The sequence below is a fragment of the Lactuca serriola genome, chromosome 5, assembly GCF_051521515.1.
Source record: "Lactuca serriola cultivar US96UC23 chromosome 5, Lser_US96UC23_V15, whole genome shotgun sequence".
NCBI classification, from domain to species: Eukaryota; Viridiplantae; Streptophyta; class Magnoliopsida; order Asterales; family Asteraceae; genus Lactuca; species Lactuca serriola.
The window spans coordinates 297,193,954-297,221,230 of NC_136412.1; the positions used below are offsets into that span (position 1 = coordinate 297,193,954).

A 27,277-nucleotide genomic window follows, 5' to 3' on the forward strand; every position below is an offset into this window, starting at 1 on the left:
GTCAAACTTGAGGATTTTTGGCTATTGATTAAGATTTTATCTAGTTCTGGTGTTAGTGGATTCGCAGGTGCAAGCAGTGCAGAAAAGTGATTGTATCGCAGTGTTTTAGAGTTCTTCGATTCAAGTGAGTTTCGCCTCATTGTACCATGGGTCGAAGGCACCAATGTCGACCCACTAGTTCTGGTTATCTTTTAGTCGAGGGTTGCCATAGGTAGTGTATGTAGTTACGTAGGATACGTTGATGACTCTTGATCTAGGTTTTCTTTCATGTTCCATATTTGGTTGCGGCTCTAGAGTATGATCACTTGTCCCGGTGTCTATTCTAACTCTGAGTACATATGGTTATACATTCCTTGGATAGTTGGCTATATATCCTTATGTATAGTATGTTGTTGTACTGTAGTGATTGTTGGATAAGGTGTCTAAGTCCATAACTATTTCTGGTATGTACTTGACCCGGTTTGGCATGGTCCATTTGGGTTGCATGGCATCATGCATTTGGATAGACTAAAACGAGAGAAATAACACTTATGGTTTATTAATATATTATAAGTTCTAATATATTAATAATATTATTAATTAGTATTGATCAAGAATTAATTTAGAATTAATTAAGTGATCAAAAGATGACTAGTTAAATATATGGGTTGATTAAATAAATCATCCATAACTTGTATAGTGGGATAATGCTCCATGGATTATCAAGTTGGACTAAAACCCATAGGATGATCCATGGTGGTTATATAACCCATGGGTCATGGAAATGAAAGGTCATGACAATTAGGGTTTACATGGTGTAACCCTAATTGTAACACACTATATAAGCAACATAAAGCTCATCAAAATCTGTCACTAGAAAGAATAGAGAGGGCAAGCCGATTTTAGAAGTGTTCTACATTCTCTCAAAGTTATTCCAAAGCACTTAGTGTTGTGTGAAATATATTTTTTGGCATCACACTTGGGGTGCTAGGCATTCAAGTTTTTCAAGGAATGAAATCAACTACAAGGTATGTAATTCTAGCCATCTTTTATGTTAAAAGTTCCCCATGTATGCTAGATAGGATTATGAACCTTGGAAATCAAATTTTGCATGTATTTTAAACAAACGTAGATCCAAGGTTTTATAGGGTTGCATGTACACTTAGGAGTGTTAGAATACTCATAACCCATCAGTGATATGCTAAATTTGCTATATATATATATATATATATATATATATATATATATATATATATATATATACACACACACACATATCTTTGTATGATAGGATGCTGTAGTAATAGCAGTGTTGCAGAAATCGGCCTTGGCGGCCTTAAACCGATTACGATTAGGGTGCTTGACAGAAATTGGTCAAAATCGGTCAAAGTCAGCCTTGGCGGTCTCGGCGGTCATAGGCGGGACTATTTTAAAAAATTCAAAAAATTTTAATTTTCAAATATTACATCAAAATTTTAAATTTTCAAAATTTTAAGCTTTCAAATTTTAACATATTAAACTAAAATTTTCAAAATTTTAAATTTTCAAATACTTAGGTTTTTAGGAAATATTAATTTTTTAAATAATTTTATTAATAATTAAGGGTCCCCAATTAATCTCCGCTAAATCCCTGCCTAGTCCGATTAATTGTTTATCGTCAGTCGGCTGCCGAGCTACCGCCGAACGATTTTTACAACCTTGAGTAATAGTATGCTGGTTAGAGTGCTAGTAGATTGGTTATCATCCAATGGAGTGACCTAGGGGTTGTATGTAGTCATGTAGGATATCCCGAGAACTCTTGATCTAAGCTTTCTTGCATGTTCCTTGTTTGGTTATGGCTCTATAGTAGGATCATCTGTTCCGGTGGCTATCTTACATTTGGTTACTTGTGGTTATGCAATTCATGGAGGTTAGCTGGTAGTTGGACAGTGTGTTGTGAAGGGATTAATAGGTGATAGTGAGCTATATTATTGTTGTTTGCTTGTATTATGTGCTTATTTGATCCTTGATTGTTTATATGTCGACATATGGTGGTAGTAGGTTGAGGCGATCATGCTTTGTGTTGTAGGCCAAGATACCTGTTGCGGGTTGGTTGTAAGCCTTATGAATGGAGGCTCGAGAAGAAAGGTTGGGTTGAGGTAATAGGCCAACAAACCCTGGGTATTCCAGCCCATTGGCTAATTAGACCTGTTGCATGTGGCATTCCAGTCCAAGGAATGATTGGGCATGGGCATTCCAATCCGATGATTGTGGGCCATTATGCATGCTTGTATGTTTATCGTATGGGGTATTTTGGGGGAAACTCACTAAGATTTGTACTTACCCAGTTGTTTATTGATGTGACCTTGTCACCGGACGATTACGTCTACTGTATCTGGTTGTTCCAATGAACCTGCAATGTCACAACAGAATGAAGCCGACAGTCGTTCTCCGAGAGGAGGCTCCCAGGAAAATGTTTTGATGGTCAAGTATGTGGATAGACTTGGATATGTTTTAGGGTGAACTGGGAGAGAGCGAATTACTTTCCAAGTTACCGAAGGAGGCCTTTTATACTGACGCCCTCTGCTAGGTCATACAGGACAAAGGTGTCAGACCCGACAGGATCGGGGCGCTGATTCGGTAATCGTTCTCCTTGATCTTTCGGAGCCAACGATTGGTTTAGGTGATAATGCTCTAAGCATCTTCCTTTTCGCCTGGAGTTGTTATACTTTGTCGCAGATTAGAAGGCGCCCTTGGTGGGGTCGGGCCTTCTCCATTGGCGCCCTGCTCTTAGGGGCATCTACAGGCACAAGGTTCCATCGGGCTTGTTTCGCTAGGTGTGGATTGCCTTGGGGAATTTTCTGGAGTGTCTAAGCGTGACTCTTTATTCGTGCCAACGACACGTCATCAAGCCCCTAGTCTAGTAACCGTAGCAATGCTATACTAGCTATGATGTTCTGGACTTAACTGCTTGGTACACGCGTTGAGTTATCATTCAATCGTCACTTCGATTTTTCCGGCGACGTGACTTCCCATTATGATAGTTAGTTATATCATTATGTCAGGGATTTTGAATATCCCGCCTTTTCCTTATTCTTTATAAGGTTAAGGGCATTTCTTATCAAAGCAACCTCTTCTTCTTATTTCTTATTCTTCTTCGTCTAGAGTTTTCTTTGCTTTTCCTTTTGTTATATTGGCTACTCAATCCAACATTGTTCCTTCTGAAGTTGAGTTCAAACTTCTCAGCGATGCTTACGGCTTCTCTTTGGTTGACAGTGTAGAATTTCCAACGGCCGACTCGATGATCCTGTCTCCTCCTTCAGCCAAGGTAGGTATTTATTTGAAGACCTTCGATGCTGGTTTGCGCCTTCCTCTCACTGAATTCCAAGAAGAGCTTCTTCAGAAGAATGGTTGTAGTGTCCAGATGCTTACCCCAAATGACGTCAACAAGGCGGTGGCATTTGAGATGATCTATCGGGCGAATGGAGTGCTTCCTGACTTCTTCGTCTTCAATTTCTTCTTCCAGTTCAGCGCTACTGGTGACAAGTACACGCTCTCTGCTTGACGTGGAGGTCATGTCTTGGTTCTTGATGGAGTCTGGCAAGACTCCGAAGAACTGGCAGGACAAATGACTATGGGTTAACCAGGATTAAGTCGGTCACGGGCGTTACCGGGGAAAAAATTTCTCTGACGTTACTCCCAAATAGTTTCTTCATAACCAGGCTATTGTTGATCTTCTGAAGACCATCCAGGTCGTGTATGAGGAGTACTGAGAGGTTCTGCTTTGTCGAAGTTGGGATGATCTCTTCTTGGAGACGTCGGGGGAAGATACCCATCTTTTACACTGTTATTGATGGTAGACGGTTCTGCCTTTGTTTCTTTTCTGCTATTCTTCCTTCATCTCCTCCCTTTTTTGGAGGGGATTTACGTTTGGGAATGATTATTATTCTGCTTATGATTTCTTGTCTTGTTTTCATTTTGCAAGTGTTGAGTCCCCTCTTTCTATGGGCGATGTCCTGCGGAAGCGGTATCGGGGGAAGCTAGAGCATCAAGAGACTGATCTTGTTGAAACTCTTCCTCTGTCATGCAGGGATGATTGGCTCGCCGTGACTTCTCCTGCGGTAACGTTGGATTTGGAGGGTTCTTCTGCAAACTTCAGAGAACGGCCCTTGACTGTTCAACCTATTACGACGGTTGCCCCGCCTTGTGTCACCGACTCTGGTCACGAGGATAGTAAAGACGACATTATCTCCAATGTCTGGCGAGCCATAGCTAAGAGGAAGGCCGTCTTGGCTATGAGGGAGACCTCCACTGATGTTTTCAACATCAGGAGGTGGGTTCAATCAAGGTGTAATTTTGCTCGTCTGCTGAACTCAATCTCCTCCGCGTCGGAGACTATTGTTGTGATCCTGGACGGCAGAAATGATGGATGTTATTTGATGAAGGAAGAAACAAAGATGAAGATATATTTGAAGTTAGATGAAAGAATGATCTGATGATATTTATATTAGAAAGATGACGTAATGTTTTTTAAAGATTTTTAAGGTTATTAACCGTTTAGAGGCTCTTATTTGAAACATCGACTATTTATTTTTACAAACTAATAAAAATTCTCAAATTTAAAATATCATTTTTGTAACATGAAGATGTACTTTATGAAAAAGCAATTCCTAACGTGGTAAAATACGCTGGGTTATCAACCCATAAATCTCAATTCAAATACATATGTTAATTACAGTATTAAACATGAGTCATGGTTTGCTTTGAGGCAAGACGTATGTTTTAGATTTTTGGAATGGGAAATCTTGGAACTACTTAATTAAAGATACACGTGTCGTTCCTTGGTTGGTGTTCTGGATAGATGCTGTTCTTAGCCATCAAAGATATCATCCTCCAATCAAAACAAAAGCAAAAGATCCGGAAGATAAACACCATAGAAATTAGATAATCCACAATGGACTATTTATAGCACTTGTGAAGAGCTATCAGACTCAAGCAGTCAGCTAGCCTCCAATATTCAATATATAATTTGAGAAGATATTCAATGGCTGCTTCCAGCATGGCTCTCTCATCTGCTTTCGCCGGACAAGCGGTGAAAACAGTTCCATCAGGTTCAGAGGTTTTCGGAAATGGACGAGTCTCAATGAGGAAGACGGCAGCTGCCAAGAAGGTTGCACCATCAGGAAGTCCATGGTACGGTCCTGACAGGGTGAAGTACCTAGGCCCATTCTCCGGCGAGGCCCCATCATACCTGACCGGTGAGTTCCCCGGTGACTACGGCTGGGACACCGCCGGGCTTTCAGCAGATCCAGAGACATTTGCAAAGAACCGTGAGCTTGAGGTGATCCACAGCAGATGGGCGATGCTTGGAGCTCTTGGGTGCGTCTTCCCTGAGCTCTTGGCTCGTAACGGTGTGAAGTTCGGTGAGGCTGTATGGTTCAAGGCTGGATCCCAGATCTTCAGCGAAGGTGGGCTTGATTACTTGGGAAACCCTAGTTTGATCCATGCCCAAAGCATCTTGGCCATCTGGGCCACCCAAGTCATCTTGATGGGTGCGGTTGAGGGTTACAGAATCGCCGGTGGACCCTTGGGAGAGGTTGTTGACCCACTTTACCCTGGTGGTAGCTTCGACCCATTAGGGCTTGCCGATGATCCAGAGGCTTTTGCTGAACTGAAAGTAAAGGAGCTCAAGAATGGAAGACTCGCCATGTTCTCCATGTTTGGCTTCTTTGTTCAAGCCATTGTCACAGGGAAGGGACCACTGGAGAACCTCGCTGATCACCTTGCTGATCCCGTTGCCAACAACGCCTGGTCTTATGCCACAAACTTTGTTCCCGGAAAGTGAATGTAATCAATGTTTTATTTTATGTACCATGATGTGTGAATTAATATTAAATATGTTTTCAATTACGTCATTCACCTTATAACACATGCTAAATCACATAATATGATAAATTGAAAAACGGATTTTAGGATCAAGGACATATTATTCGCTGTAGTTTAATGCTCGATATATCACTACTAGAAACATACCTCGATTCCAATGCAAAAAAGTGTCGGACCATTGGAAATTAGAGCATTAGAAATGGGTCTATTGAGGTCATGTTATAATATCTTATAACATGAAGTGGGGGTGGTGATGATTAGGGTTTTGGTATCTAACATCTATTGAGTTGTTTTGATGATCCTAATCTCAATCCAATCATCTCATTGATGGATTTGAGAATTTGGATGAAAACCCTCATGAACCCTAGAAATTTAAATTGGGGTGTTACAGTTTGATATCATAACTATAGTTTACTAGGCTTAGACTTTGGTTAGGAAAAGTATGAATGATACATAAGATTATCATGACTTCATGTAGGTTGTATCCTATGCAATGAATGATGATAAGAATTGCCTTAGTTAAATGCTTATGACACTTTGGATAAGTTTAGATGAAATCATAAAATGCTACATTGAGTGATTCTATAGTGAGTAATCGAAGTAAGACTAGTATATTGATAATCTAAACTAGTGAATCATAACCTTTTAGTGGTGAAGTCAAGGTCGATTATGTATGAGGTGGGTATAATAGTATAGGGCACGTACTATTATACACACATGATACATACACGAACTTTGTGGAAACATGAAGGGGTTTTGTGAAATGTGGTAAGGATTTGAGTGAGTTAGGGTCTTAATAAACGCATGCTGTGTATTGAATAAGAGTCATGAAGGAATTTAATACATGTAAATGGATAATGGAAAATTTTGAAAGCTTTGACTTTTTTTGTCAAAGTCAAACATCTAGTATGAAAATGAGAAATTACTTTGGATAAATTTGATATATGGTTGAAATTGAGTTTATACCCTTTTAGTATCATTGGTAATGAGTTAGAAACGCCAATGAATGAATTGAATTGAGCTATTTAAATTGTTAACAAACAATTAGCTAAAAAGAGACATAGTTGACTTTTGGTAAAAGTAAAAAATGGGACAAGAATTGAAATTCCAAATGTATGGTTAAGTAACTAGTAGAAGTTGGTTATTTGGGACAAGCTTGTAATATTACATAGGAGTGAGAACTTTAAATCACAAGCAGATTGATAAAGAAAAGAATGGAATGGAATCATGAACTTCATATCTTGATGAAAGTAAATATGAGAATATGATTGATGACACGAGAAGGTGGGCCAATAAACTAATTGGTGCAACGGTGATATGATGATAAAATAGAGATAGTACTAGAAAGCGAGACCAGGAAAACTTGGAAAGGAGTATGATGTGGTTGAATCGATGAGATATATTGGAATCCTACGAGTTGACAACCATATGATAACAATATCGAGTGTCGAGTGTAATGGTAAATGTGAAAGGAACGTGTCCTTGTGAAGCCAGGATACTAGTAAAAGGTGAGCAATGGTGCATTAACCTAATATACTAAACTAGTGAGTGAAGTCATTACGAGAAAAGAAGGATAGTGTTAAATACCTGAAGGTATTTATTAAGCTTGAAAGAAGACAAACAATATGAAGACCGCCTTGAATGGTAAAAATAATGGAAACTAAAAGTGATGATGATAAGTCCATGAGAGTACCTTACCTTAGGGTGCTAGACTATTATGATGAAAAGTTTAACAGGAGAAACTTTGTAAGCCCTACTTATTCTGCGAGGTGTGAGAAAATGTTAAGATTACACAGAGAACATGACAAGGGCGTCAAAAGAAACAAGACTCCAAAGTATGATAGTTTGATGATGAAAGAGAAGTATCTAGAAGGTGTTCCACGACCGATAAAGTAGGAAGACGTTTCCACATGATGGAATATCAGAAGATGCAAATTGAACATCAAGAGAATGAGTACCTAAAGTTCATATAAAAGGACTGTCAAGAAGACGATGATGAGTAAGGAAATTTTGAAATTTCCATGGACATGTTAGAGAAATGAATAATTTCAGTGTAAGAATAAAAGAGTGACTTGGACCTTAAAAGAAATGCCCTAATTTCTTTTAAGGGGTAGATGGTAAGAATGATACGAAAGTGTGATGATGCGATGTTATAAGAACTCATAACACTCTGGGGGCCGTGTAAGAATAACACTTGATGTTTGAAATTATGAGTGGCACGAACAATCCAAGAATACAAGATTTAGAGCTTCGAATTTATGTAACCTGGTGATGCGGACCGAGCACACTCAAGTAAAACTGAGTACTAGGGTTGAGTATTACTACTAGTATGTATACAACAACCAGACAAGATCGGTTAGACTTATAATTATGAGATCTTATGTTATGAGTTCCTATAAAAGATAGAGCTTTGGCTCAGAGTATTGCGGGTCACTTGTCTATGACCAAAGGATGCATAAATCAACTGATACAAAAGTTGTTTGTGTATTCATAAGGAAAGGGCAATCAAAAGAAAGATGTAAAGTATGATGATAATTGAGAAGATAAATTGATGAAGTGCACAATAGAGAAATCGAGTACTCGATCAACAATGTTAAATGAGGCATGCATAATGAAAATCATCTTTTGATTTAACCTTAAAAGAAATGCATTCATTTCTTTTAAGGGGTAGATAGTCGGGAAGAATCAAGTTACAAGTGGTAAGATCATTCGAACCCAACAACTTTTTGAGAGTTGAATTGAAGCAACACCATGCGATTAAAAAATTCTTGTCATAATATGATTAGGCGTACGACCTGAGAAATGGGTTAAATCATGAAATGAGATTTTAGTTTGACACAATAGTTAAGATGAATGAAGGGAGTGAGGGACAAGGTCCTAGAATTATATATATACTTAAATAGTATGGTACTATTGGTGTAAAGGTAGTAGACAAGGAAAGTTATACATTTTTGGTTCATCTTGTTGAGGAGGCTGAGGGAAAGCATCGTTAGTATATAAAAAATTGACTTGTTAATGCTATGGAGCGTAAAGTGCCATTTTTGTAACTTTAAAGAAAGAACTGTGGGAAGAAAGGTAGAAGCATTAGCAGGAGATAAAGTGATAAAAAAAAATGAAATGGAAGTTTAAAAGTAACCATAATTTGGAATGTGTGATGCACTATAGTGTAAGCATCGCGTATTATGCTTAAGAGTATAATAGAATGTAATGAGTTGATGGTGAAGAGTATGGAAAAATAAAGAAATAATATTGATGTGCTTGAGCACAAAAGGATGTACTTAAGCAACGTCAAATGCCTAAGAAAATAAATGGTCAAATCATGATTGATGGGTTGGATGGAACCGATAAGGATTCATAAATGACTTAAAGCTTGTTGGTACATGTTAGGATGTGTGAGTTAAGGTTGGATAACCTTATAGTATGACGTTGTTAAAAGATCAAAAAGGGAAAAAAAAGGGTAAAAGTGTCCAAGAAGATTAATAACTCCTAATGATGTAATTAATAATTATTAGAATAGGTTACAAGTTTGAAGAGATGAACAAATGAAATGGACATCATAGAAATTACAAAGTGATGGGACGAAAATCAAATGAGATGGCTCGCGGTTTGATTCCGAGGACGGAATCCTTTTAAGGGGTAGATAATTGTAACATACTAAAATTTAAGATAAGGTTCTTAAATTAATTAAGTAATTAAATAAAGGATTATTTACATAATTAAGTCATTCAAATGGTAATTATCATTAGTTGATATAAAGCTTAGAAAGTTAAAGGTTGAAATGTTAACATTTTCAGAGTTATGTGACCAAAAGTGCCAATTTGGTAAAGTATGTTTGACTAAGGGTTGACTCAACTAATGGAAGTGACTAAAAAAATTTATGTAATGGATGGAGATGGACTTAGGATGTATATTATCAAAGAAAAGTCACATATGTTGGAAGAATAGACCATTTCTGAAAAAAAAATTGTGATATTTGAGGGACTAAATGTGAAAAAGAAGGAAATAAGATGAACATTCTCCTCACTTCTCTTCCAGATACGTATGAAGCATTCTAGAGAGCTTCTAATGGCGATTCTTCTTCTACCTCCCATATAGGGTGTGATTCAAGTAGTGAATTAAGCAAACAAGCAAAGGAGAGAAGGATTCAAGGCATGCAAGGTATAAAACACTTCCCCATTTAGCTTAAAATTCGAATTGATGAAGGGGATGAACCCCAATGTCGAATTTGATTGGGTTTTGTTTTCTAACATCCCTTGAGTTGTTTTGATGATCCAAATCTCAATCTAATCATCCCATTGATGGATTTGAGAATTTGGGTGAAAACTGTTAGATATAGTGTCTAAGTCCATAACTTTATTTGGTATGTACTTGACCCGACCCGGCATGGTCCATTTGGGTTGCATGGCATTGCAATACTTGGATAGACTAAATGAGAGAATAAGGCACTTATGATTATTAATATATTATAAGTTCTAATATATTAATAATAGTATTGATCAAGTATTAATCTAGTATTAATTTGGTGATCAAAGTGAGACTAATTAAATATATAGGGTTGATTATGACAATCATCAATTATTTTATGGTGGATTAATGATCCATGGTTTATGGGTTATGGATGTAACCATTTGGAGCTCCATGGATAGTCCATGGGAGTTACAAACCTATGGTTCATGAGAAATGAAGAGTCATGACAATTATGGGTCTTCTTAATGAAACCCTAGTTGTGACACCATTATGAAAGGGACCCTTTGGCTAGCAAAATCGTGACCTAGTGTTACTAGAGAGGGCATAACCGATTTTTGAGTGCTAAAAGTATTCTCTCAAGTTATTCCAAGTTTTGTGGTGTTGTGTGAAGCATTTGAGGCACAACATTTGGGGTGCTAGGCTCACAAAGTCTTGAAGGAATCCAAGCAACAATAAGGTATGTATTTCTACTAGTTTTATATTTTATTTATTCCCCATGCCATGCTAGTTAGGAAATAACCTTGAAAAAGAAATTTGCATGTATATAGAGAAAACACAGATTCAAGGTTATTAGGGTTGCATGCACACTTAGGAAGTGTTAGAATGCTCAAATCCCATCAAAAACCCTCATGAACCCTAGAAATTCAAATTGGTGATTTTATGTTTATATCTTAGATTTAGAATGGATTCAATGACCTAGATGATGTTTGATGGCTATGAATCCAATTAGAATGATCAAACACATCTATGATGGGAGAATGTTACATAAACATGGGTTTTAGATAATTATGTGATAAATTGTGATGAAAACAATGAAATTCTTGGAATGTGAGCATTTGATGAGTATATAATACTCATAATCATGAATTGATACTAAAAATATGATTTGAATGCAAGAACATGAAGGATTGAGTGATCTATAGTTGAATTTATGGAATAATTGGCCATATGGGCATTTTGGGAAATTTATTGATAATTACATAATGAATCTCATATAAGAAGTGAATGATATTCATGAACATGAATTGACACTCAAGAGATGATAGTGAAGCACAAACATGAGGGGATGCTAGTAAGTTTCTATCTCTAGTGATTTTTTGGGAAAAAGGGCAATTTAGGAAACATGGAATGAAATTGAGGATTCCATAGTTGGATTACGTATTTGAAATGAGATTAATGGTGGTTTATGTAATTGACAACACCCAATGATGTATTAAATGATTTGGGAATAAGTCATATTGGTTAAAGAGTGTTTTTGAGCAACTTGAACTCTTAACCCTTTCATTTGAATGCTTGTAAGCATTATGAACTTAACATTTTGATTGAGGACTTAATGAATTAAGTTGAATGTTTTGACATGATAAAACATCCTCTAGTAGTGCTTAAAGACCTTTATAGATGTTCCAAATGGTTACCTAAAAGACCAAAACCATCTAAGCAAGTTTAAGACTCAAAAAGTAATTTTTTGGTGGTGTTGGGGCTGCTAGGGGACACGACCCGCGTGACCAGGCACGCGGCCCGTGCACATGCATCAGTTTTCCTAGCTCGACCAAAAATCTGAACTTTAGTATTTTCCTCATAACTTTTGCATACGGACTCATATTTGCACGCGGTTTTCGCCTACATTCATATTTTTGAATGAGGAATAGTATGAAGCAGTAAAATTTAGTAATGGAACATTTGAGGGGTATTTTGGTCATTTTAATGACTTGTGTCTATATGTTATATATGTGGTATTTGAGAGTGTTGCTCTAAGGAAAGGAAGTACAAGATGACTAGCTAGCCTTCTTGTGATTGAGGTGAGTACGTGTTGGCATTTTTCCCACTTTGGGGTACATGGCAAAATGATTTTATGATAATGAAATGCAATGCTTTGATATATGAAATGTTTTGAAACGAAAGCGTCAAATGTTTTGGGAATTGGTATACTGAAAGAGTGACTTAAAGGAAAGAATGTTTTTGAAAGAAAAGAACGCTTTGAAAGATCGAATGTTTTGAAATATAGAAGCTTTACTTTTGAAATGATTTTATGATACTAATGTATGAAATGTGTAAAGCATGAAAAGTTATGAGAAGAAATGTAAAGTAGTGAAAAGGAATGGAAAGTAATGAAAAGAATTGGAAAGTAATGAAATGAAAACTGCCCGGGCCATGATACCTCGTAAGAGGCACTGGAGGAATCTATCGGGGTGGCACCTCCCCTTCACGAGATAGATGTCCTAATGGAAATGATGCCTTGGTGGATTGATTTGTTCTTTCCACCTTGGTTTACACTTGGGAGTGGTTCCTTTATTGGACGTAGATCCTAAGTATAAAAATGTCAACAATTTAATACCGGAATTAGCCCTTAATGATTAAAGAAAATGAAATATGAAAATATAAATTTTTAAATGAAATGAAAGGAAATGAAATAATAAGATATGAAAGGATATTTATGACATGTATGAAATGAGTTTTGATTGAAAAATCTTGAAAATGTTCTATGGTCTAAAACTATGTTTTGCAAAGATGAAATGTTTTTGGTAAAAATATGATAAATGTTTTGGGTCACAAACTCACATAGCTCACGAGACATTATTGTCTTATGTATCTCTTTTTAATGCCATGTATCATAGGTTAAACTTAAGGAGAGAGAGAATGATAGATGGAAGTTAGAAGTCAACCAATAGAGAATGGAGTGGAACTTGTAAAGTTCCTTATTAATTATATTGATGTAAATTCTTATTTGCTTGCTATGGTTGTATTGATACTTAATGGTAACACCCACTATTTTAAATTTGTAAATGTTTTTATGGGACCGATTTTTGTTAAATGTGGGTTAACACCTGAATGTTTTTAAAACCATATCATATTCAAGTTTGAAAAAAAAAATTGGGGTGTTACACAAATAAACCCACGTGTCCAATAGTTATTAGTGGAGCCAAATAAACATTACTAATTAAATTTAATTTTGTTAAAAACTTTATTTTATTTTGAGCAAAAATTTAAATAAAATATACCAAAATACATGATTAATTTTGCTCACTAAAATGATACCAATATCGATATAATTTTTTTGTAACATACACGTTTAGTTATCGTGTTTTGTAATAAATAATATTATGAAATATTATATGAAATTTAAGTATTGAGTTCTAACAGATGAGTTTTTTTAGAAATAAACTAAAACTATGTTTAGAATCACTCGGAAAATATTGGAAGTCTTATGAGATTCCAATCAAAAGGAAAATGTTGAAAGTTGTAGAATTTTATTATTGAAAGTTGTAGATAATTTCGTTAGAAACATTTAGGCGAAAACCTCATCAAAATCCGAGTTATAACGAAGAAGTTATGACCAATCGACGATCCGCGACAAAACCGGCACGACGCCGAATGACGTAAAAAGTGAGTTTTTGATAAACTACTTTTTAGCCTTGGTGATCTAAATGAAATTCGTAGTATTTGTTAAACTGAGAATTTTCATAAACAGAACGTCCAAATCTGACTTCGTATGAGGAAGTTACAAATTTTCTAAGTTTCAGAATAACAATAGACAGCTAAAAACTCGAAATAAAGATCGAGTGATTTTCAGCCGACACAACCAAAATGAGAATCGAAGGTCTCGTCAATAGTATTACAACGGTAACAAGACTGGTGAAAACGAACGTCGGATGAAGAAGTTAAGATTTTTTAACGGATTTTCCTGTCCCGGTCTGTTAAAAATAATAATATTAAAAATAAAGTCAAAATTAGCCAACGAAGTCTAAACGAAAGTTGTAGAACATAATTTCACCTACGCGTGCATATAAAGAACGACAATAACGGAGCCCATATGCGAAAGTTATGGATTTTATAAGTTTGGAACACAAAAATCGAGAAAAATTTGAAATCCGAGAAAAATCGCATGGCCTTAGTTCGGCCACGTCATCGGATCCTCGCAGCTCGCCCCGTGTCCAATCCACGTCTTGCCACCCCTCCCATCCAAAGTGCAGTCCAACCAACGACCAACGCGTGTAGCATTCGAAGCTCCTGAGTCCGACGCGTGCCCAGCGCTATAGCGCGTCCGAGGCTTGACGCGTGTCTTCGCATCCGAGCAGCCAGCCGCCCCTTCCTCCCTTCGGATCCGAGCCCTCTTACCCTATATCTTACCCTATATAAAGGTGCGAAATTACCCGGATAAGTTTTTTGGATTTTGGCATTTTTCACCCCTAAACTCATACTTTTACTATTTCAACTTCCCCCGATGTAACACCCAAAGTTTTGAAGACCAAGAAAGGAAAGAAAACCCTAAGTTTAGGGGTCGACTCGGCGAGTCCAAGGAGGGACTCGGCGAGTCCGAGCGGGATCCGGGTCGAGGTGTAAGTGACCAACTCGGCGAGTCGGCCAAGTGGACTTGGCGAGTCTGGTCTATGAGAGGAAAACACTAAATTCGGGGCTTGGAGCCTATTTAATCGTCTTATTCTCTCCCCTAGGGTTCCTTTACTGTCTCTCACACCCAGAACACCGCACCCTAAGCCTCCATTGTGCTCATTCAAGCTTTTAGCCATTTTGAGTGATTTAAAGGAAGAAGAAGAAGTGGGAATCATTGAAGCATCAAGGAGTGGCCTTGGATCCAAAGATTGGGGAACCCTTCTGAGATATTGAAGGTATTAAAGTCGTTTCTCTCCTTTAGATCTTTTTTGGTTATGAGTTTTGGGGCTTTTAAGCCATGTTTAAGATCAATCTCGAGCTTGAAGTCCATATCTAAGGTTGCGACCTTAGATCCATGCTTGTTTTGGTTTAGAATCCCGTAAAGCATCAGCCCTTGAGTCGATTATGGAGCTTTCTTGCCTTAAACCCTAGTTTATGGTGTATTTTGCCTAGATCTCCTTCTCTACACGTAAAGTTTGCAACTTTACGTGAGGAATAGGCTTGGGAAGGGTAGATCTACAGATTTGAGTCCCTGCATGACTCAAAAGTCCTCTGCATGTATGAAGGACTGGATGGACTCGGCGAGTCCTTTGAGTGGACTCGGCGAGTAGCATGAAGATTTGGAGGAACTCGACGAGTGGGATGAACAGCTCGTCGAGTTAGATGAAGTTGGGCAGGAACTCGGCGAGTTGGAAGAACAACTCGGCGAGTCTATTGAAGGTTTTCCTGAACTCGGCGAGTCTGTTCTTGGACTCAGCGAGTCAGGTCGCGAAACCCCAAACCCTTCGAGTTGAGACTCGAATCAGTGAGTCGTATAGAGACTCGGTGAGTTGGACAGGTCAGGACTCGGTAACCGGTAGACTCGGCGAGTCATGGACTGACTCGACGAGTTGAGTCGCGAATAGAAGGACTCTGAACATATGGACTCGGCGAGTCAGTAGGGTGACTCGGCGAGTAGGGTTGACCTGGAAGGTTGACTTGGACCAGGACTTTGACTTTGACCAGATTTGACTTGGTTGTCTTTCGGGGGTCAGTTAGACTCAGTGTTGCTTTGACATTGGTAGCTCGGGGAGCGAGTGGAGCAGGAGTTCAGAGAGTTGCCGGGCAGCAGCTAGTGGGTTCATCAGCCAGTTCAGCCAGTGCAGGTGAGTTTCCCTTTGTATGAATGGGTCTACGGCCACAATGTCGGCCCATGTAGTTACGAGTAGAAGACTCGGGGGTTAGCCCTAGGCACAGTATGCTAGTATGATATTCGGGACGAGGTCCAATGATAGAGGGCGGGTGCCCAAGGAATGGTTTAAGTGATAGTTTATACTTGTTGTCTGTGTGATACTTGTATGTGTCTGGTAGGGAGGTGAGTGTGGACGAGGTCCCGTATCTCACCAATAGCAGAGTGTGGATGGTGTTCCATATCTCAGTAGCAGCAGATCATGGGCAAGGCCCAAGTTAGGGAAGGAGTGAGGGTGGGTTGGGCCCGTACCTCACTATCAGCAGGAGTATGGACGGGGTTCCATGACTCATCAGTAGCAGGACAAAGGCGGGGCCCAGAGATAGGCGAGGCCTTAGGACAAGATCCGTTAGGATGTGTTTAGATTATGTGATGTGATGTGATATGTTTACGTGCTATTATATGTTAGTGGGCGAGGCCGTGTGACAGGCGAGGCTTGAGTGAAACAGATCTATATCCGAGCGGGGCTCGAAGCCAGGCGGGGCCTCGAGCGGCGGGACCGTTATAGCGGGCGAGGCCCGAGATAGGGGGCGAGGCCCAGAATAGCGGGCTTGACCCAGTATGTGCAGTATGTGGTTATGCATGGTATGTGGTAGTGTGGGGAACTCACTAAGCTTCGTGCTTACGGTTTTCAGTTTTGGTTTCAAGTACTTCCGGTAGCGGAGGGAAGAGCTCGGGGTGATCGCATGGCACACACCATAGATTAGACAGCCTGGTAATGTTTACTCTGATAACGAACGTGTATTTTGGAAACTAGTACTCTGTTATGTTTTGAAATGATGAATTTGCTTAAAGTAATGTCTTATTAAAAGAAATTTTTAGTCTTGAATTTTGGGACGTTACACCCGAAGCCCCGGAACTATTCCCAACACCCGAAACACGTCCCGAAGTGCCTGAGAAGCCCAAGAAATTTATCTTTTCGGTTTGAATCTCAACCCTCGCAAGGCCCAGTTTTCAATAAAGCTCTCGGTTTTCAACGAAGAAACTTAATTATTGTAATGAAGTGCTGAACAAATTACTATTTTAACCCTCGGTTATTTCACGCTGAGTTCAATATATATGAACAATTGAATGTTATGTGTTATATGTGCTATGTGCTTTTCCGTTGTTATTATTTCTGCTATTTATGGTAGCAAAGTTATACCTTTGACCGTGTGATCAGTGAAAGGACTTAGATTCATGGTGGTACTGGTATGTAGCCTCTGGCCATGTAGAGCATGTATCGTAAGAGAATGAATTCTATTCTATGGCTTTGGTAGAAGGTTAGATAGGGTTGAAAGCTTGAAATCTACCAATATGTTTAAGGGAAATCTCCAATAAAGTCCTAAAATTTTGGTCTAATTTATGTTTTAGTCCTAAACTAATTTTTGGTTACGAAAAAGTCCTAAAAACCGGCAAAAGTATGCATTTTGACTCTTTTGACCGGTTGGAACTGACAACAAACTATTTCATAAACTGACACAAAATATTAGGACTATTTCACAAAATGATCCAAAATATTGAGACTTTTCTGCAAAAAAATATTAGGACTTTTCTGCAAACAAAAACCTTATTATTATTATTATTATTATTATTATTATTATTATATTAAAAATATAAACAAGTATACTAATTTTTAAATTCATTATTATTAATATTTTTAATAATACATATAAATACACTTAAATAAAAAAAATATTAAATAAATTATTTAAAGGTGATGGTGGTGGTGATGGTAATGCTTTAAGCATTGAAATCATGAATATGCTTGTATGTCCTCACTTTGTATATGATCATTTCACATTTCTTATTATTGTTTTTAATTCAAAATATTAACACTTAACAATTTAAAAGAAGTTTCCTATTTGTAAAATTGTGTATAAATAGTTTAAGATAAAAGGATTTCTCACTTTGTATATAAAATTTCTTAAGGTAGAATGATTTCTTTTCAAATCTAACAGATCCATAATAAATATTTATATTGGTGGCCCATATCAAAATTCAAAAATATTAATTATAATATCTTATTTAGTAGAAAGTAATATGACTTGTTTTGTTTTATCACACTATATCTGTTATGTTTCCAAAAAAACCACAAGGATAAAGTAATGAAAAAGAGCAACACACATGTTGGTAATTCAAATACTTATACACAAGACATACACGCATATCACACGCTCACTATTTGTAAACAATTTGAAAAATCAATAGCTTCTTTTAAATTATTAAATGTTAATATTTTGAATCAAAAACAATAATAACAAATGTAAAATGACTATACACAAAGTTAAAATATACAAATAGACATTCATGATTTTAATGCTTAAAGCATTAACATCCGCTCAACCTTCACCTTTATAAAATGTCTTTAATATTTTTTTAATTTAAATGTATTTATATGTATTCTTAACAATATTAATAATAACAAATTTAAAAAATAATATACTTATTTATATTTTTAATATAATAATAATAATAAGGTTTTTGTTTGCAGAAAAGCCCTAATATTTTTTGTTTTTGCAGAAAAATCCCAATATTTTGGGTCAATTTATGAAATAGTCCCAAATTAATTTGTTACCGGTTCCAACCGGTCAAAAAGGGTCAAAATGCAAACTTTAGCCGGTTTTTAGGACTTTTTCGTAAACAAAAATTAGTTTAGGACTAAAACATAAATCGGGTCAAAATTTTAGGACTTTATTGGAGATTTCCCTATGTTTAATCAGAAAGTGTATGTCTTCTGTGCCATTTGGGCCGAAGATTTATTGATGTATATCAAGTATGGAAATTGTTATGTCTCATTGATTGTATATCTTTGAATCAAATCATTGATTGATATGGAAAGTTTGTCACATGATTCACATATGTCTTTATTGTTCCTTGTTCCTCTTTGTTTCTGCCATATTGAAATATATATATATATATATATATATATATATATATATATATATATATATATATGACATAACGTTATATTGTACCTATTATTGAACTCACTAAGCATCACCGCTTACCCTCTCAATGTTTAACAATTGCAGGAGATAAACATCCAGTATAGTTATATACTGATAGAAGATTTTGAATAGTTTGGAACTATTGTATTTTATACTCCTGTATGTATAAAACTATAGTATCCTGGGTAGTTATGTAATATATATAACATTTTGTAATAGTCAGTTTGTATCCGATCGTTTGTAAACAAAATTATCAATGTAAATTATTATCTGTGAATATGCATGTAGCATGTTTTAGAGTAACAATTGTTTAGTATGAAAGTGGGGGTCTTTCATTTTTTTAATATTTATTTAATCAAAAATTAGATTGAGTTGGATTGCTAATGGGAGTAGAAGATTAGGTTTAGTTGAATTATGAATATAGAAGAGCAAGAAATTAGTTTTTTTAATAGATTATTGGGTTGGATTGGGTTGTGAATAAGGATAATCTTAGAGATTATGTAAAAAATTTAAGGTCCATCTTAAAATTTTTGAAAGACCTACACTATAGTGTTTTGACAATTTACTTTTAAATTAAATTTTTTTAATACCACATTTGATATCTCAAATAGTCCAAAGGGTTAATTCAATTAAAATATAAGCCAATAAACTAGTAATAGTAACTAGTAATTGTAGGCATTAGCTCACTCCAAACCTAAATTAAATAAAGAATAAAAAACAAAAACAAAATCAGAAATATGTTCCAGTTTGCCCCTCGTCTTCCTGTTCTTCAACGGTAGCCTCAACCAATAGCATATCACCATTCTCCAACAACAACAGATCACTATTCTCCATCTATAGCAACTGAAATGTCGCTCCACTCCTCTGTCCTCCAACATGGCGGATAACCATTCTCTAGCCTCTATGTTAACTGGTTTGTAAAACTCTCTTGACATATGACTAAATACTTCAATTTCCTAAATTCTAATAATCCAATTCTTCTTGATACTTTGATTGCTTGATTCTTTCTAAATTGTAACATTGTTAGTTTGATACTTTGATACTTTGTAACATTAACATTGTTTAATACATAATAGTTTGATCCATGATTTGTAAGTTGTTTAATACTTCTTTAATTGATAATTTGATTTGTTGATTTTTCAAGTGTAATTTTTTTTAATATCTTTAACCGAAACATCGCTTCACCATTGATCCAACAGAACACATGTATGAAATTTTATCATGTGAATCAAAAAAATGAAATTGGAAGAGTATACGTGCAAAAAAGACCGTGCCAACCTCAAAACCATAATTTCAACAACTTGATTTTAGAAGTAAACTTTAAATATTTAATCTATTTTGGTTTGATGACAATAAATATTTGTCAAATTTAATCTATACCGGGAGTCACAAATCATTTGAGTACAACATTACAAAGAAAAAAAATCATATGACATCGTAAATATCATGAATCAAGTAAGCAACTTTCAAAAAGAAATTCAAAAAATAGGGATATATGATGGAAACCCCTTTAGAGAATGTTTCTTTATTTTGTGATAAATACAATGTTCGTATCTACGATATGGAAGATGCATATTATAATAGAATCATTCGTCAAAGACGTCCATAGGTTAGTAATAATGTCATGTATGATGCTACCAAGTCCGATTTATTTATTGTGTTTTGTAATTAATATATAAAATATTCTTTTAATTTACACGTTAGCAACTTATATCACTATCACGCTGATGTATTTATGACAAGCTAATGTATATAAGACAATAATTATTATATAAATATGCTTTTAATTTTCAACAATAAATTTGATAAAGACTAATATAAGTAACGAAATGAGTAATCAATTTTTAAATGATAGTTTAGTGTCGTATATTTATATAAGTGTTTTAGAAATTAATAATAATGATATTATTATGCATATATTTGGATGTATAAAATATTGATGGGTACAGTTATAAAAACTTTAATATAATAATCGGATATATGTTTAAATATTTGAAGACATACGACCTAAACCACAAATAATATTTTTACTCTTTCAATTTTTATCGGTTTCACTTAAATAAAGAATCATTTAGTTTTCAATTCTAGATTCGACATTGAAAAGTTCCCTTACATTTCCCATACATGTTATTTGGTTTGGTTTCCGATACTTTGTCGAAGGAACACGATTTTTAGGCAATTCCGAGGAAATTCCCTTTAATGACAATTTTTTGTGACACTTTTTGTGACAATCTTTAATGACACTTTTTGGGGACATGTTTTCTAGACATTTAGATTATCCACATCAGTAGTGCAATGACATTAATTTTTCAATTGTGCTATATCAGTTTTGCAATGACTACTTACATTAGTGTAATAACACTCATCTTTCAAAAGTGGTATCACTTCCACATCAATAATTACTTTATATATATATATATATATATATATATATATATATATATATATATATATATTAATTATTAATATTTACTAATATTTGTTAATTAAATAGTAATTAAATTTAAAATTAAAATGATATGCTAAACATAAATCGAAGAACGTCCAAGCTTCTATTATATATATATATATATATATATATATATATATATATATATATAGTTTAAATAAAGAAAATATTAAAATAAGCATTACTTAATATTAAAAATGGCTTGCTATATTTGCAAGCACATGTCTTATGTGGAATAAAATAGTGAATAGTTGGCAGTGCAAATGAAATTGCAATCTGCTATGTGGATGGTCTTAGTAGGATATGTGTAGTTTAAAAAAACAAAAAAAGTATTGATTTTATTTTATTTTATTTATTTATTTTAATACAAATGGCATAATTATCTTTCAAGTTCATATAGAAAAACAATAAACATAAAAATTATTCATTACAACAGAAGATCTAAGAAACCACTAAGATACAAACATAATATAAATATCTAAAAACAAACTAGTGTTTTGCAACGGTAACTTAATGAGCATTTTGTGGATTGTCAGGTGTGTTATTACCATAATGTTTTATAGTTTCCACGATCTAGGCTTACCTAAAATAATACTATAAATGTAAAATTTGGTTCATATCCTTATAAATCTTTAATATTACTTATATATCCTTATAAAATTTAAAATTATATATATATATATATATATATATATATATATATATATATATATATATATATATATATATATATATATATATATATATATATATCATTCTCAAACCATGCAACTCACATCAATATCTAAACTCATAATTTAATTAAAATTTAATTAATTTAATAATAACAAAAGTTATCTAATTTTATATGAATATACTAAAATACATTTTTTAAATTAAAAGTTGAGATTAAACAAATTAACTAAGATTAAGTCTAACTAAGTTTAGTATCTTCTCTTCTTTTTCATAGTAAATCTCTTATTCTTTCAATTAACTTCGGAAAAATCTCCCTATTATCTCTTGATGCTAAATCAAATATAAAAAGGAACAGTTGACATTTCCTTGTTATTTGTTTAACTTTATGCAGCTATTTCCACCATTAAAATAAAGTCTATAGTACTAGATCTATTGACTATTAGGGTTCGTGGCCTTTAAATAATAAACACCTGATTATAAAATGGTTTATAAATTTACAGCCTAATGGGCATTAAAACCATACGGTATCTACTGGATGGTTAAACATGAAATCCATTGTTCATTAAAATCATACGCTAGTTTTAAAGATCAATTTAAGAAGGATATGGTTTTATTTTTTGAGAAAATCATAATCTTGGGGAATAAGGGTTGAACCATTATTTGTTTAAGCAATGAAGAAACATGTGCGCTTGAAAATAAATCATTTGTCTTTACCAATTTGTAAATGAAATTGAACTCGAATATTTGTTAGGTATCAGAAAAAATCATCGATGGGAGGGGAAGAAAATCAGCGTATTACTATTTTCTAAACACCGGTCTTGTAGCATTTTAGAAGCGAATTCATCTATCATAATTTCATAATCAATATTTTAAAAAAGTTATTATTAATTGAAATCAAATCCAAAATGTATAATATCCTAACAATCAACATTTGTATATTAGATAAGAAAATTGGATATGTGATTTTCTTTTTAAGAAATTCGGTATAATATTATCACTATTATGCTCAATTGGTAATTAAAAAAGAAATTCGGTATAATATTATCACTATTATGTTCAATTGGTAGATTCTTTTGTAACGTTGAATAAATCATCATTATAGATGTCTTAGAAATGATCATTTTGTAATCTCTTTTCAAGTTTTTTGTAACTTGCCTTAACTTCATTGGTATCTAGTGACTTCGATTTTTTTATTGTGAATAACAACTCAAAAATGTTTTGATATTGCTTGATTACTAAAACCTCTCCTCCAACAAACTAATATCTTGATCTTCTATATACACAAAATACTTAAATATTGAATGTTTCGTGATATGAAAGCTTGTGTACATGTTTCAATGACTCGATATCATTCTCATTGGAATGTCTTTTCTTAAAAGTTCATCTTAACATTCATGAATTATATTTTAGGTGAAACTTCTTTTAATATATATATATATATATATATATATATATATATATATATATATATATATATATATATAAGGCTAGGTTATAATGTGGATGAACAACTATTGTGTGGACGTGTGGATAATGCTATTTTATGAAAATTACTAAGAAAATATGTTGTTTAGTAATATGAATACGTTCAATTTCACGGAACTATTGTTATTTATACGGATTGTCACCAATTCTAATTCATTTTTGTTCTCATTCATCGTTTTTTATTTATTTTAATTCTTACAGAATACGACTCAATAAACATCTTGATAACATTCTGATAGAATGAGAATAATTAAAAAAAGTGTATAATAACCTTATAGGTGATTTAATTAATGAAAATGCTTAATAATTAAAATAATTCTATAAGATTGAACGTACTCATATTATCAAACAACATATTTTCTTTGTAATTCTCACTGAATAACATTATCCACACGTCCACACAATAGATGTCAATCCACATTTGAACCTCTCTCTCTCTCTCTCTCTCTCTCTCTCTCTCTCTATATATATATATATATATATATATATATATATATATATATATATATATATTCCTTGTTACGTACTTAATTTGACCCTACAGCTTGAATGCAATTTGAATATTCTAGTCGGACTTTGGAAATTTAGTATCATGGACATTTCAATGTCTCTAAGTTGATATTAACTAGGAAAAGGCCCGTGCATTGCACGGGTGAAAGTTTAGTGGCAAAAATATAAAGAAATAAAAATAAAGTGTCAAAATTATAAAGATGAAAATTTTGTTGAAACTTTAGTGGTAAAATTAATAAAAAAAAAAGTACCAAAACTATAAAGAGGAAAAGTTTGTTGAAACTTTAGTGGCAAAATTAAAAAAAAATAAAAATAAAGTGGTAAAATCATAAAAAATAAAGAAAATGGGTTTTAAAGAAGTAAAAATGAAAGTTTAGTGGCAAAAATATGAAAAAGTAAAAATAAAGTGACAAAATTATAAAAATAAAAAGTTTGTTGAAATTTTAGTGGCAAAATTAAGAAAAAGTAAAAATATAGTTTTAAAATTATAAACATGGAAAGTTTCATGTTGAAACTTAGGATGCGCTTTAATATATATATATATATATATATATATATATATATATATATATATATATATATATATATATATATATATATATATATATATATATATATATTAAAGCGCATCCTAAGTTTCAACATGAAACTTTACATGTATAATTTTAAAACTATATATATATATATATATATATATATATATATATATATATATATATATATATATATATATATATATATATATATATATATATTGCTAATAAGATATGAATGACACTGGTATATCATGCATCAATTAATAATTTAATTAATATATTAATATTTTTGTTTTTAGTTTTATAATAATATAATATTAAAAAGAAATGACTATATAAAACGGAAGAAAAGCAAAGTTTGTCTTTATTTATCACGGATATATTAATTTGTTTGGTATTATATTTGTGTGGTGAGTTATGCGGATTGAAAACAAACAATAGTTTTGTTCTATTTTATATAGTCGTCCGAATTTGTAATGTTGTCTGAATTTTACATGGTTATCGAAATTTATAATAATAATAATAATAAGGGTAAAATATAAAATAAAAGAAAAATCAACAAAAAAAGAAAAAAGGGAAAAAAAAGAAAAAGAAAAGAAAAAAATGATGTCAAATCAAAAGTAAAAAATTGATTAGATTAATGTTAGATGGAGAGGGGGGGGGGGGTGTTAAGAGGTACTTAACACAACCAAAAAATAATTTAGATTGAATGCTGAAATGCGACCGTACCACCCGCACTAAGCTGCCACTGCATACAATCATACTAAATCAATTTACACAACGATTGTCTTTTAAGAAATAAGCCGACCTTTTATATATATATATATATATATATATATATATATATATATATATATATATATATATATATATATATATATATATATATATATATAGTAGCCGTTTACCCGCGTCAATTATTTTTTTCCCTTTTTGTAAATAATTTCTTTCGACAATTATTTATATTTGGAAACATGTATGATTCGGCATTTAGTTTTTTTACGGCAGGCAATAATTACTTTCAATTATGTTATTACTTTGTTTTAGGAAATATGTCATACTAAAAATAAGACATAATGTATTAGTAAGTATCACCAAACATTAGTTTCAATTCAATAATTTGGAACCATAGGGACGAAACATTAGTGACAATTCAACGATTTCATTAATGTATATCAAAACCACAAGGAAAATGAAGTCTGTTGTGTAACGACCCAATTTTCACGTCCAAAAATTTCGTTTTAAAACATTACTTTAGGAGACATTAATAATTAAAACATTGTTTGATCAAACCATGATACAACGTAAACCGTGTCTAAAAGTCAAATCATACAACCAATCAAAATATCAGAGTATAAATCCCAGAGAATCTCATAAATGCGGAAACCAGAGAGTGTGTGTGTGACATGCTGCTACCACGCCGGCTCCTTTTCCCTAGCTGAGGAGGTACCTGAAACCAAAACTGAAAACTGTAAGCACAAAGCTTAGTGAGTTCCCCCACCGTACCACATACCAAATAGTCTCATAACATACATATATTGTCAGGCATATCTGGGTGCCCGACCTTCCCCTTCGGCCCTCTCGACCGGACATTGCCTAGCATATCTGGGTGTTGGCCTCCCCTTCGGTCCTTTCGACCGGATACTGCCTAGCATATCTGGGTGCTGGCCTCCCCTTCGGTCCTACCAACCGGATACTGCCTAGCATATCTGGGTGCTTGCCTCCCCTTCGGTCCTACCGACCGGATACTTCGGGGACTATCTCCCCCTACTGTCACTAGCACATAGCATCATATCATACTAGCACATAACATAACGCAGGCAATACCTAGATGAATATCACAGAGACAAACATCTACAAATAACTCCTACTGGTGGGCCGGCATTGTGGCCGTAGACCCACCGCTACTGGAAGGTAACTCACCTCGAAGTAGCTGCTGATCTGATCGGGAACTGACTACCTGCTGCTGCTCCGGAAATCCTCCGGCTGCAGTTCCCACAACATACTCAATCAAACACTGCTCACTGACCTTTGGGTAAAATGACCATTTTACCCCTGACCATGCCCTAAGTCAAAGTCAGAGTCAACTTTCAGTTGACCCGACTCGCCGAGTTGGCTTTCCAACTCGCCGAGTCCCTACCCAAACGATTGCCCTGAATCCCGATCCTACTCGTCGAGTTAGGCGACGACTCGACGAGTTCACCTTCTAAACCGATATTCAAGTCCTTCATCCTACTCGCCGAGTTGTATGAACAACTCGTCGAGTTCATCTTCATCTGACGGACACTTATGCTAAGACTCGCCGAGTTGTATGAACAACTCGTCGAGTCCATCTTCATCCGAAGAACACTTATGCTGCCACTCGCCGAGTTGTATGAACAACTCGCCGAGTCTGTTCTTGATCTAAGGAGATTGCCTTGAACTCTCCGAGTCAGGGCATTGACTCGCCGAGTACCTCCATAGATGAGTTCAGCTTCCGACTCACTGAGTCTCCGACTCACTGAGTCACACCCCGTGACTCACTGCTCCCTCGACACTACGAAAAGGGGACAAACTCGGAGACTCGCGAACAGACTCGCCGAGTCATATGAACGACTCGCCGAGTCGTTGCCATGCACCCACTGAATACACGGATTTGCTCGATTCCAGTCCATGCCATTCACAGATCTGGACTTCTAGGACACGAATCACACGTAAAGTTTCCAACTTTACGTGTGGATATTCACCAATATGGATTTTAGGGCTCAAAATGTCTCAAAAGGGT

The 27,277-nt window shown here is 34.6% G+C and overlaps 1 protein-coding gene across 1 annotated transcript; it reads left to right on the forward strand.

The window, feature by feature from the left end:
• Window positions 1–4,937: 4,937 nt before the first annotated feature.
• LOC145054730 (chlorophyll a-b binding protein 16, chloroplastic-like) lies at window positions 4,938–5,868 on the forward strand. Its single transcript, XM_079002984.1, has one exon. The coding sequence runs from the start codon at window positions 5,003–5,005 to the stop codon at window positions 5,801–5,803; it is 801 nt and encodes a 266-aa protein (XP_078859110.1). The 5' UTR covers window positions 4,938–5,002; the 3' UTR covers window positions 5,804–5,868.
• The last annotated feature ends 21,409 nt before the right edge of the window (window positions 5,869–27,277 follow it).